General features: G+C 36.9%; 1 protein-coding gene across 1 annotated transcript in view; it reads left to right on the forward strand.

Annotated features, from left to right (window-relative positions):
* Positions 1-13,928, forward strand: part of LOC101738458 (uncharacterized) — a 72,665-nt gene extending 58,737 nt beyond the window's left edge. Inside the window, exon 2 of the mRNA XM_004932510.4 lies at positions 10,168-13,928. Coding sequence (XP_004932567.1) covers positions 10,168-10,765 — 598 coding nt within the window. The 3' untranslated portion in view covers positions 10,766-13,928. The remainder of the gene's footprint in view (positions 1-10,167) is intronic.
* The last annotated feature ends 962 nt before the right edge of the window (positions 13,929-14,890 follow it).

A 14,890-nucleotide genomic window follows, 5' to 3' on the forward strand; every position in this document is an offset into this window, starting at 1 on the left:
ATTAATACTACAACGTAAAATAACTCACACCAAAACCAAAAAAAAACGATTTAAAAAATTAAATCGTTACGACATTTTGAAAACTTTTTTTTTTTTTTTTTGAGATTGTTTTACGGCCCTGGAATTTTGAAAACTTCAAAGCAGTGTTTCCACTTACGTTTTTTTAACACATTTTACCCTAGTTTCTTTTGAATTTATCCCTAAAATTTCCTAGACAACTTTCATAAATCCTTTATATAGAAAGCATAAATAAAATACAGAAAATAAACCACAGCATATTATTTAATGTAGGTATATATAATATAAACGCCCCCAGAAGATCATAGATCTATAGGATTAGAATTTTCAAGGAAGTCGACGCATTGCTTTTATATTCTTTTGCTGCACGCAACCTAACACTGTTCGGTTCTAAAATTGAGCAATTGTTTGAAGCAAAGTTGGGAACTTTCTATGAAGCAAGCCGTTCAGGGTTTCATTAGAAAGCCTGTTTCTTTTGTCAGTTTTTACATTTGAGAACACTGAATAATCTTTCCACCTCAGTCTTTGAAGAAGGAACTGTTAGCAAAAGTGAAATGACAATTACAAGGTTTTCGTAAATGAAATTACCATGATAATCTTTCATGGTACATGAAGTACCTGTATATTACAATACAAGTAAGTTCTGGTGACATCAACGAAAATAGGTAAATAAAAGTTTGGCGGATTATACTTATTGGGATTCTGGGGAATCCCTAAGAAAAAAGCAGTGGCTTAATCTATGATTTACTTTACTAGAGGGTTTCTGTTGAATCAAACCTTCTTTATGGTTTTTATACACAACTCTGTTTTATTCTTTTACTTGTCAACTCGACTTAATGTCTTTCTCTCTCCATAAAATAAAATGTTCATTGTTTTACTTTAATTATCGTTTATTTTAAAATTCACAACAGTTACTAGTATAGGCTTTGCTTTTTACCCCGAAATATCCTAAATCCTGGTATTTTTTAAATTGTCTTTATCATCCAAAATATCAGCTATTTTTCCCTAAAAAAGGGAGAATTCCCTAAAAGTGGAAGCACTGCTTCAAAGTACGCTAACCTTTTTTATTGAGTCAGAACTCGTATCTGCCATCTAGTGAGTTTATTAGTTCATTAAGGCCAAAACGTTTCAAAAATGACCTCGCCGGTTCCTAAAGATGACGCTAGTTGAATGTTCTTTTCCTTTGTATGGGAGTTGCACCCCCCTGATTGTACCTGTAACTATGTTACATAGACGTTGTCTGTTAAAATGTTATTACCATAAACAATAACCAATACAGATAATCACAATTTCTTGACATTAGCACATTTTAAGCTGACAATTTGATATCAATTGACTCATTGTAAGCAAAAAGGCTTTAATGGGAAATTTAAATGCTGTAATCTTCGATCAAGCTGTAATCGAACTAAAATGGTTCGATACTTCTTACCTTTCTAGTAGCTGGCTGAATTTTATGAAATTATAAAGAACGTCGCCATCTAGACGTGGCTGTTTCTGGCATAGATAACTATACACTTAACATTTGTTTGTAGAGAGAAAAAGCGGTATTAAAATTTTTGGAATAATTTTTGGAAACTCGACATTTCATAAGCACTATTTTTAATTATCTTAATTGGAATCAAATGTTTTAATAGCATATATTATAATGGGTGCGAAGGGCGTTGTTAGTGCTTAGTTGTTGTTATCGATGCAAGAAGATAAAAGTGATGTAAATGTTTCTAATGGAGACCGCTTTTATAAATAATAATTTAGATTACGACTTTTGAAGTCGTCGTGGCCTAAGGGATAAGACAGTCAGTGTTCTCGTATCGACCGATGCGACTGTGCCGATGTTCAATTTCTATCAATTTTACAAAACGAAATAGTAAAGTTATTTCGCGAAACACTTCCAAAATCGAGGAATAACGTTGGGTAATCAAAATCAACCGCACAAAAATTATAATTTGCGTAAAGACCGTTTGCGTAATTGGTAGAGCGTCATGTGAGCCGGCATGGATGGCTATCATTCTACCTACTTCTACGGCAAAGCAATCAGCGAACTTGTTTGAAGGATAGAACAGCGGTTTCACTCTACAATCGAGACTTCGGCTTCATAACTCAAGGTGGAATGCGCCATTCACGTACGGATATCAATGGCCTCCGACTATCACTTAACACCAGGTGTTATGTTTTTACTCACCTGTGTAATAAAAATTATTACATTATATTTTCCAACGTATCGCATAATTTATAGTTTTATGATGATCACGGGCGACTGAATTTTAACACGTCTTTAACCGTGTAAAAAGTCTTATAAATTATCAATATTAGATAACGTTGTACACAGAAAAAAAATTAAAATTCATCATGACTGATTTTCTTAATGCTAAGACTATTTGTCATTGTTTTTTTAAAGTTTCACTTCGTTTTCTGTTTAATACGGAAATAAGATAATTAGGGAAACAAAGGTTTTACGCAGTGACAAGTGTAAATAAGTAAGGTTAAGTTGACAGTAGCTCCGGTGGCAAACGGTGACCGCTTGTTTGACTTTCGCCCCAGACCGCAGCGGTCAACGCACCGCGCGCGTGCCTCTTGCATAACAGTGTCGTCGCCTTTTGGCGGGAACTTCGCCACAGACTAAACCTAATCTACAGGATATGACGCACGGTGCATTCGTATCGGACATAGATAATATATTTAATAAATGCGACTGTGTCAGTGTTCGAATCCCGCAGGCAAGAACCAACTGGTGGTAGGACCTCTTGTGAGTCCGCATGGGTAGGTACCACCGCTCTGCCTATTTCTGCCGTGAAGTAGTAATGCGTTTCGGTTTGAAGGGTGGGGCAGCCGATGTAACAACTATACTTGAGACCTTAGAACTTATATCTCAAGGTGGGTAGCGCATTTACGTCTATGGGCGCCAGTAATCACTTAACACCAGCTGTGCTGTGAGCTCTTCCAACCATCTAAGCAATAAATATATATTCAATTAAATACGTACCTAACACTTGTTTACGTTAAACAAACTCGCAATAATTTTAAAAACAACACAACATAGCAATGTATAAAACTGTGACTTAGAACTCGCAGCTCAAGGTGGGTGGCGGCATTTACGTCGTTGGCGTCTATGGACTCCGGTTAACACTGGGTGGATAGTGAACTCGTCCACATATGTACGCAATAAAAAAATCTAAACACCGTGTTTATTAATTTTTGCTCTCCACCAGCTTTAATAAACAAAAATACCACCAAACTTTCCAACATTTTAATGTTCCATTCGCGAATGCTACTCTAAAATCTGTCGTAACGGTTATATTTATTTTTATTTATTTATTTATAACTTCATATACTAGAAAGTATAAAGGCAGACTTAATGCCATAGGCATTCTCTAACAGTCTACCTTAGGGGAGTGCAGAGATGAAGCTTAGTAGGTGTAGTGTGAAGGTGATATTACTTAAACATATGTGTATATATACCATACATAATATTTACAGATATAATTTTTTTTTTAAGCCTTTATTGCTGGCACTAAACAACGATATTTACAGTAGCAAATTGTTTTAACTTAAATCTAATCTAATACATCGGGTTTCCCGGTTCAGTGATCAGCGTGTCCTGTGACACATAGGCCTCTTCCAGCTGCTTCCATTCTTCTCTATTGCTAGCTTTTCTGGACCAAATTGTCCCTCCAATCATCTTTATATCATCTGTCCATCTTCTAGCTTGCCTACCTCTTTTTCGTTTGCCATCACGTGGCTGCCATTCTGTTATAATTTTAGTCCATTTCATTCTGCTTTCCCTTGTCATATGTCGTGCTGATAGATATAAATACTCGTACTTAAATAAATACGATACATATACATATCATAAATATATTCATATAAAAACATATATAAACAAATATTATCATATAACTGGTCGAAGTATATAAACAGCTTGGCTAGTGGCTAGATCCAGCGATAGTTATTCCACGAGCTGTGGGAATGGGAATATCGATATGAACCATCGTACCGCAACGACTCTGCGGTTGTCTTTGAAATGGAAATTATTATCGACGATTATAAATTTATTGATTCTGATTATAACGTTATTTAGCAGATAGAAATAATCGCATACTTTTAAAAATTTCGCGGCTATCAACATTAGAAATACTGTTATTTAACGGATTCTCACAGCTATTTTTATATTTAATGGGTTGCCGATATTTTGAGGTTTTTGCGAGCGCCACGATAGAAGCGTTTGGAAAAACAATCGTTATCTACTGTAAGTGTACTGTAATACGTACCTAACAAATGTTCACGATTGACTTCCACGGTGAAGGAATAACATCGTGTAATAAAAATGAAACCCGCAAAATTATAATTTGCGTAATTACTGGTGGTAGGACCTCTTGTGAGTCCGCGCGGATGGGTACCACCACCCTGCCTATTTCTGCCGTGAAGCGGTGATGCGTTTCGGTTTGAAGGGTGGGGCAGCCGTTGTAACTATACTTGAGACCTTAGAACTTGTATCTCAAGGTGGGTGGCGCATTTACGTTGTGGATGTCTATGGGCTCCAGTAACCACTTAACACCAGGTGGGCTGTGAGCTCGTCCACCCATCTAAGCAATAAAAAAAAAAAAAAAAAAAAAGTGTATAATCTCGAGACGAGTCATCAAGTTCCAGTGGTAACACCGACGAAAGGACTAGAAAGAGGGTAGACAGATTTGTCTGCTCCTAACATCCTACACACAGTCTTCAGTCTACCCCGATCATGATGGTTGCAACAGTGCCGAAACATCGGAAACTCATTAATCTTCATAAAATTCGCATGGTCCGTGTTCACGAGCGGACTAATTTATACTTCCTCTTGAGATCATAATCTAATAATACGCACATCACCGGCTGGTGTATTAATTTCAGCCACTAAGTATTAAAAGCATTTTACAAACAAGGACGGTCGGAACAAAAATTAATAAATCACTTTGGTTTCCGTTTTGTTTTTAGAGCACGAGCCGTGATAGATCGATTCCTCTATTAATCGGAATACCGACTATTGTGTTGTTTTATTATAGGTATCGAACTTTACGGACATTGTTACTGGTGGTAGGACCTCTTGTGAGTCCGCACGGGTAGGTACCACCGCCCCGCCTATTTCTGCCGTGAAGCAATAATGCGTTTCGGTTTGAAGGGTGGGGCAGCCGTTGTAACTATACTGAGATCTTAGAACATATATCTTAAGGTGTGTGGCGCATTTACGCTGTAGATGTCTATGGGCTCCAGTAACCACTTAACACCAGGTGGGCTGTGAGCTCGTCCACACATTTAAGCAATAAAAAAATATAAAAAAAATGTCTACGCACGCAGTTTATAGTACCATTTTGGTACAAGGATTGTTGACATACACTATATCAAGACAAAATACTGTAATACCTTATTAATTAATACCATCCTTAATAGTCCATCACGTGAAGACATAAATAACATAACTGTTGTAATATTACTTAGCAATTTCGTGCAACTTAATTGCTGTTCTCTAGATAAATAGTTAGCCTATGATCAATGGATTTGTTCTGCCATAAATTCCAATCGAACGGTTATTTATTGAAATGAACTTCCTACACCAGACGAAGTGAACATAAATCTTTGTCTTATTGGAAGAAATGTGATTCATAACACTATTGTTTCGGGAAAAACATAGACTTATACCAGACTTAGACCATTGAATCTCTTACTACACTACCTTTTTTTTTATTGCCCTTGTAGGCAGACGAGCATTCGGCCCACCTGATGGTGAGTGGTTGCCGTCGCCCATGGATTTCAGCAATGCCAGGGGTAGAGCCAAGCCGCTGCCTACCTGCTGTGTTTGAAGTTTCATGTATCTTGTCGAGCGCGCGAGATTAAGCGACTAAGATTTTTTTCAAACACTTCAGTACCAAGCTCCATCGCACCCAATGCCACTACGCATTGTTCATTCACAATAGGCTCCAGAGATCTTTTCTCCCACGTACCATCCGACTCTGGAATGAACTCCTCTCCAGAGTATTTCTCAGGCGCTATAACACGTACTTTATCCAATTCGGATAGTAATTAGCTGTGGATAGTGGCTTGGCGAGCCCGTTGAGTTTCTCGCCGGATCTTCTCAGCGAGTAACGATTCCAATCCGGTAATAGATTCTTCATTTGCGAAGCAGCTACTCTTGATTTGTTAGGTCTCCCTTGGAGGCGCTCGGGTAACTGTTAGCAAATCCCATCCCTCCTGGCTGAGCCCTCGCTCGTCCACCTGTCCTTGTGAAACTGGAAAGGTCTCTGGGCCACAAGTAACCCTTTAATCATAAAAAAGTGGCTTCACTGAGCCCCCAGCGTTGTTCACTTCAATTCTGCCTGCGAAGGTAATAAAAAAAATCCAAAACAACAAATCTTGTATTTAAACGCTTTGGCTGAAAGCGTTAGGTGTGAATACCGTTCAAAATTCACAACTATGCCGCAATTTTAAATTTTACTGAGTAGTCCTTGTTTGTAAAATGAGTTAGGATAATAAATTCACGTATTCTATCCGGTAAAAAAGCGAAATAAAACGTAACTAATATAAAGACACTTTCTCAAGTTGAGTCTAGATCACGTAGTTCCGACTTGTTTAGTGTTTGTTGATTTTAGATTATCGCCATTAATTTCTTATTCATTGCTATAAAATTCTTACTGTTCTAGAGCTCTTTCGTTATGTTATTATTTAGCATTACTAGCTATTATACAAGTATTAGAAAAGCAATATTAGCCACTATTAAGCAGTTACATAATGTTACTCATTGAAATTGCAGGGAAAAAAACGAAATTGACTCAGATTAGTGGGCGGCGTCGTCTGTTGGCGGTCATCAGAAACAATTAGTTTTATCACGCGATGCAATTGTTTTTAGAGACTTTGTTTTAAGTCAATAAGAAACGTTGCTTATTATAGTAATTTAGCAGACGTGAAAATGATGCTCAGGACGTACAGTACCCGGCATTAAATGTTTCACATCGACCTTTCGAAAGACCTTTTTTACTGGTGGTAGGACCTGTTGTGAGTCCGCGCGAGTAGGTACCACCGCCCTGCCTATTTCTGCCGTGAAGCAGTAATGCGTTTCGGTTTGAAGGGTGGGGCAGCCGTTGTAACTATACTGAGATCTTAGAACTTATATCTCAAGGTGTGTGGCGCATTTACGTTGTAGATGTCCATGGGCTCCAGTAACCACTTAACACTAGATGGGCTGTGAGCTCGTCCAACCATTAAGCAATAAAAAAAAGAGGGAATCAGTTAATATCTCTTTCGCACACTATGTGATGTTTTTTAGGCGTTGTTTGAGTGTGTAGCGGTTTACGGACCTAACCGATATATCCGGTGTCTGTCAGTACATCCTGGGAGGCATGATATCTTTTACATACATCCTTCAGAACTACTGTGGCCGTTTAAGACTGAAATGTATAGTTTATATTTTTTTTATAAAGCATTAATGTCGGACGGCGAGCACGTACAAACCGTAGGGTACTGATGTACGACCATACGCCGTCGACGTCAGAGAACTAAATGTCAGTCTGAAAAGTCACACAACAAATATTGTACCGTAGAAAAACAAAATAAAAATAAAGAAATAAATATAATTCGCCTCATAGTATTTTAACTGCGCCGCTTCCCAGCCCAAAGTATGTAGAGTAAGAAACTAATAAAGTAGAGAGAGAGGGAGCAGAACTATCTTAGGACAGAAGGTAATCCAGGAAGGAATTTAGAGCAAGAAAGCAATAGCGGGTTTGTATACCCGTGTACTCTGATGAAAAGTCCAACAGATCATTAACAGCGAACGATCCTCTGACCTCTAAACGACTTGAATAGCAAATAAATGCCTATCAAACAGCCGGCATTGGCAATATTTTAATTTCCCATAGGGATTTCGTACTGTGACCGGCTGGCACACTAGTCTATTTGGCGTTGCTCCATCAAGCTGAGTTAGCATTTGCATAGAGTCTTGAATGCTTGAGTTGTTCTAATAAAGTATCATGACTGGAAAGTCGAGTTGTTTTTTTTGTATTGCTTAGATGGGTGTACGATCTCGCAGCCCACCTGGAGTTAAGTGGTTACTGGATCCCATAGACATCTACAACGTAAATGCGCCACCCACCTTGAGATATAAGTTCTAAGGTCTCAAGTATAGTTACAACGGCTGCCCCACCCTTCAAACCGAAACGCATTACTGCTTCACGGCAGAAATAGGGAGGGTGGTGGTACCTACCCGCGCGGACTCACAAGAGGTTCTACCACCAGTCTCGAATCTAACAGTTTAATCTGCTAGAGGCGCCACCTTTAAAAACAACAAAACTGCGATTTTGATGACGACTCTATGGTCGGTAATAAGCACATCTTCCCTGTCATTCTGACAATACTGTTTCTCGTTGCCATCTTATTGAAAAATAACATATTATAATTAATATGCACCGCCACTCTATTTGCAGGCTCTGTATATTATAGATGTACAGCTTTTTTTTTTAACGCTAGGGAATCCATTTTGCGGTTACCCGGTCGAGGTTCTTTAACAGACCGGGTTATGCGGACTTCGGCGCACCCAGAGAAGAAGAGGGAGAAAAGAAAGTCCGGGTCCTCCTCTTCTTCCAATTCCATAGAATATAGATGTACTGCCTGCTAACTTCATTGTAATCTGGTGTTATTGTAATCATCGTAATCATTTTACTGGTGGTAGGACCCCTCGTGAGTTAACACGGGTACCTAGGTACCCGTGTTAACTCCCTGCCTATTTCTGCCGTGAAGCAGTCATGCGTTTCGGTTTGAAGGGTTTTGGCAGCCGTTGTAACTATACTGAGACCTTAGTACTTATATCTCAATGTGGGTGGCGCATTTACGTTGTAGATGTCTATGGGCTCCAGTAACCACTTAACACCAGGTGGGCTGTGAACTCGTCCACCCAACTAAGTAAGCATTAAAAAAACATAAATTTTTACATAAATAAACGAACCGCGTGCACTTCGTAACATAAGGCAAATAACACTACATAAGGAAGTAAGTTTTGAAGCACCTGCAGTTCGTACCAGCTTTTTGCATTTGTGTACTCCACCGTTTGTTTCCATTCATGCAAAGCCACGGAAAAGCATAATAACAAAAACCTTACATTGTTTGTTCAAAGAAGTTTACAGCCGTGAACGATTTTAGTGTGGTTTGTATAAGAATATTCAATAGTAGTTCACGTATTAGAAGCAGGTACGAACACTGGTCTCTACCAGTTCTACGTGCAAAATCAAAATACATCCAATATTAGTGAGATTTCAACGACCTCAAATGACCTCAAAGTTTTGCGGCGGCATTCGTTCGACAACACTGGTTGTACTGTGATTAGCCACTGACTAAATCACCAAATATTATCATTGGTTTGAAGTTTCTTAAAAATTTGGAAATACTAAGAATTTTAAGAAAGAAAACGAAAATCCAATCAAATTGCTGTTCGTTAGTTAGATAAATATAAAATGCTCGGAATTAAATAAAAATAACAATTTTGTTTTCCCTTTTATGTGTCGGACGGATTCCTTTTGTTTGTTTTAAGTTTATTTTATACAAAAGCTTAGGTCTTTTATTTCTCGATTGGGGCACTACGAAATCTGCCGGGTCAACTAGTTAAATATAAAAATTGTAAATGTCGTCCATTGGTATATTTAATACATCAATAATGTCGTTGATAATTTGATTGCCGCTGAATGTCCCTTTTGATTATACATATATTTTTATCGTATTTTTTAAATTAGGCAGAAAAAGGTTTCTTTTAGACTAAAAACCCTCTAGCTTAAAAACTCTACACAATTCAATCAATAGTCCGTCAGATTTAAAAATAAATAAGTTTTGTTCTCTCACTCGAAACTTTAATTCTTCGTTCTTTAATTCACTTTATTTCTTCCTTTTCTTATATTTATACATCGTTTTTACACCGTAAATAAAGAAGCAAGGCTTTATTTGTAATGTTTCACCGAAACCCGAGATAAGCTAAATAACGCACTACACTTGCCAAATGACGAATATTTCGAAAGAAAATTATATTCTACTATTTTAAATCATAAAATACGGACGCGAACCTTTTTTTGAAAGGCTCTGTACAAAATGTATACAATATAAACATGTTTCAAAGATTTGAATTCAATTTGAAATTCATTGTTGCAGATTAGCAGTCCTTCTCGCAGCGGTAACAGCCTCCATCGGAGCTCCAGCATCATCAGCTAACTATGATGAGAACCTTACATTGGACAGAAAAGAGCAATCCACTCATGAATTATTAAGCTCGCTTGGCTTAAAAAAACTGAGAATACCGGCCGCGCATCACAGGAAGCGCCTCGCAGAACAAGGGAGACGCCATAGTACGGGAGACTCCAGAATGTACGTCATTAAACTACCCCCCAACATGAGTTATTACTCTCACGCTGATCCAGCGCCCGCCGCAGCGAGGACTCTACCTCTTCAGATGAAGAGCAACGGAAAACCTGCACGCGTTTACCACTGGAATATTCCAGTACTGCAGAAATTGGCAAAGAACCGACCTCAGGCAAGATTCGACGACGATAACATAGTCGATGTTGAAAGTACTCCAACGTGGCCAAAAGCACCGACCGATCATCCGAACTCTCTTGAAGCGTTAGCGTATTACGTTCCCGCCAAAAAGACATCGTTCCGAAAATATTTTTCAGGCAACGGGAAACCGAAATCATTTTATGTGATCGAAAAAAACAAGAGTGCCGCACAGTATCATAAGTTATTGCCTTAATTGAGATAATTTGATCATGGTCAGATGTACGAAAGAAAATAATCTCTAATATAACTCTTGACGTGAATGATAAAACGCAGCATAGATTACAGATTACTTAAAGAACTAAGTAATGAAAATATTGTTTTATTAAACAAAAATGGGCAGTTGTAGCTGCATTATTGACTGAGTGAAAACTCAGACAATTAAATGATATGTTATAACAAAATCAATGTAAAATCACTAGAGCAAAATTTCTACACCTAAATTGTATTTTACTAAATTAAAGGTCTTAATCTGTGAGTGAACCTCCTTGTATTTTGAAGATGATTGAAAAATTACATTGGCAAAAATATATATCGGAAATTTGAAGGAACAATATAGATTTCAAATTGTCAACTCCAATTTATTATTTAAAATATATAGCTGCAACCCTTTATAGGTTATCATTTTCGTTAATTCATTTAGAAATTAATATAGTCGTAACCCTAAGGAAAACTTTATTTATAGTAGTTGACTTTTGAATAATGAAAAATCCTTATGGTGTCCACTTCAAAAAATAAAAATGATCGTAAATTAATTTTTTATCCAGAACTAACCCAATTAAATTCACTTATCATCTGTTTATTGTTTTTCATTAAACTGCATTTAAAGTAGTATGTATATGGAACCAAATGTTTCCCCAATATATTTCACTCTAAATAATTGAACATTTGAAGCCAATTTCAAAGTTGTCATATTTTCGTTTTGAATAAAGTACCTAGGAGTAACATTCGTAACTCCAAAAATCAATAATTTTACAGACTTCAAATCAAAATGAAGGAGGCTCTTGATTCGAGGCGTATGTTTCAATTAATACAATTTTAATGCTTCGGTAATATTTTTTAAGTAAAATAGATTATTTATATCCGCATAGTAGGTAATCGATCCAGTGCGTGTTAATGTAAAAAAGCTTTTATTATATTTTCTAAGTAGCATTAAGTAAACGATAGGTGCTTAGATCTATTATTAAGACTGTATTACGAATTTAAATTATTTTTTACTAAAGTTAAGATGCAACATTTTTAAAATAATCTTTGGCTATTAGAATCTGTATGGTTGTGGTACTTGGTGGTTGGTAAGGCTTATTAGTATGCAAGATGTCTTTGAACGGTTCCCGGATGGTGTATCCAGTGATAGGTAGTAGAACCAGTGTTTTGTGTTAGCAGATCACATCAGATAAGACACAGATCGATTTCGAAAAAGTGTACAATAATGTTTTTTGGCTTATAGCTCAATGTAATACTTCGACGCTAACAAATCCAGTGAAATATTTGATGAAAACCCAAACAGATTTGACTCGAGCGAAGGGTCATGACAACAAGTGTCCAATCCAAATGACCGTGATTAATATTATCTGAAATATTATGAGATTCTGTTTTGGTACAACAAATGCAATTTCGGGAACCCAAAAACTTTGCACTTTTTTCTTTCACTTTTATTATAAACAGCCCGAATTGTAAATTATAGTTTGCTCTTAGTTTACCTGTATTCTAATTACAAAAAATCCCTCAGAAACACCCTCAATGTACGCAAATGAAGTCAAGGAGTCATAGAATATGATATAAATGTTAATTAATAATATTTATTTTTACTTAACTATACGAAATGGGACTATAAAATTTATTTGCTACTAGCTGACTCCCGCGATATTACCCGCGGTTATTGTCGTACCGCGGCTGACACCGCGGGGCGAAGCTAGTCTAAAAAAGTAGCCTAAGTTACTCCTTATGTCATCAGCTACCTATCAGTGAAAGTCTCGTCAAAATCCGTCCAGCCGTTCCAGATATTAGCCGCAACAAACGGACAGACAGACAAAAATTGTAAAAAATGTTATTTTGGTGTGTGTACCGTATATATATATATTCATATGCAGGTAGTAAAAAGCGGTTATTTCAATATTACAAACAGACACTCTAATTTTATTGATATGCATAGATAATCTATGAAACATTTTAATATTAAAGTTATATATAATACGTTTACGTTATATCTGTGTAACCCGAGGTACATATGTCATCATATGTACATATGTCATCATACATATGTATGTACAAAAAGTCATAGAGCATTTCTGTGTCCGTATGGACCTATTTCTGTTTGTAGTTGAATAATGATTTTACAATATCATATCGAATTATCGATAATCACCGAAAATCTGTTCAATCGTATTCATCTCGTGCCGTAAAAAGTCAATGCACATAGACATGTACCTACTTGTAAATGTTTAACGGTATGCTTTGAAAATATTCATTTTACTTAAGGCACTCACTACCCCAAAATATACTGTTGATATATTAACAAAAGCGTATCAAATATCGCGTCAGAATATTTTGACGAGACAATCCTGTCTATATAACGGCCTTATAGAAGCTAAATGCTAGGCATTGCTGCGTAATAACGAATATAGATCAATGGTTGAAGAAAGGCTATTTATTTCGTTTATGTGACATTTTTGTAACTATACAGGAGAGCCATTTAAAGTTCAAAATTTGGAAAATATAAAATAACAAAAAAACTTATTCAACTATTTGAATGTGGTAAACATTAATTGCAATTCAACGTTTGATGTGCAAAAACATCGAATTGTTGATACTAATACCAAATAAAACGGACCTTTAATTGAGTCGACTATTATCAAAGCCGGCAATGTGACTTTTGGACAATTATTGGTAAATCAGAAAAACGAATTATTGACTTTGTATTCCATTGGCAGTCACAAAACTCTTCTGAACAACATCTTAGTTAAATAACAGGTTAAGTATTAACCTTTATTTAATGCAGGTTTTGAACCGTATTCTTTGAAGGAGACGATTATATTCAAATCAATCTGTATTGACATATCAATAACATTTTTTTGTCCAAATGCACAGATTGCCACCTTTGATAATAGACGACTCAATTACAAAGCCGAAATGTCGCATAGATGAAATAGATTTCTTACCTCTCGAGACATGATCAGCGCCAAAAGACTACAGAATATCTTCCGATTTATGTTAGATTTCTTTCCGTTTTTACAGATAATGAATTTTTTTGTTTGTTTTAGTAAACTAGATTAAATAAATGAGTAGGCAAGTCGTTACACTAGCATTAAGATATTTTGTACAACTAACTTGGAACTGAGCAATAAAATACTTCTTATTAATTTACGCCTTTTTATTTATTCCAGTGAGAGGATAGCGTAATTCTATCGCTAACTTTACTGAAAATTAGATAGTCAACGAAAATCAAACGAAGATCTTTTTTTTTTATTTATAGCCTAGGTGTGTGGACGAGCTCACAGCCCACCTGGTGTTAAGTGGTTACTGGAACCCATATACATCTACAACGTAAATGCGCCACACACCTTGAGATATAAGTTCTAAGGTCTCAGTATAGTTACAACGGCTGCCCTACCCGTCAAACCGAAACGCCTTACTGCTTCACGGCAGAAATGAATTATCTGAATTCTGTCTTCGTGCTAAGACTAACTACATAATTTAAAAAAATTGTATTGTAATGTTTTTTTTTCTCTACCTATGCTGATAGCCTTGAGAGGCTATTTCAGCTTCACCCTACATGTAGGTGAGCTCACGGGGCTCAAACCGGAAGTGTTGTTAACACTGGCCCTAGCAAGAGCAGTGTTTCGCAGAATCTACCACCGGATCGGAAACGCAACCCACTGAGAAGATCCGGCGAGAAACTCAGTGGGCTGTGTCTGTGGGTTAATTCGCTCGTTGAGCCCTTCGTCGCAAGCGACGGGTTCGACGAGGACGGTGACCGGTGCTTGTGGTACCTATGGTGATGACTGAGTGTCTGGGTTAGTATATAATGTGGAAAACCGTTATATTTTCAACCTCAGACCTTTTGGAGGCGTCTTTGTATTTTTTTCTGTGGAAAATGTCAATGCCACAAATAAACGGCTGCTTCAAATATCCTTCACGGTCACATGACTGCAGCACGATGACCAATAGCACAAATTGACTGTTTTTTAAAAATTTCATGTCATAAATAATATAATTTAAGAAATGGGTATACATACTTACTTTTGAAATATCTTTAATGGCGCGCGACAAAAATTACAAGTGCAATGAAACGTATTAGAGGAGGCTCAGATGCTCACGGAAT

This window comes from Bombyx mori, chromosome 17 (assembly GCF_030269925.1).
Source record: "Bombyx mori chromosome 17, ASM3026992v2".
In the NCBI taxonomy this organism is placed as follows: Eukaryota; Metazoa; Arthropoda; class Insecta; order Lepidoptera; family Bombycidae; genus Bombyx; species Bombyx mori.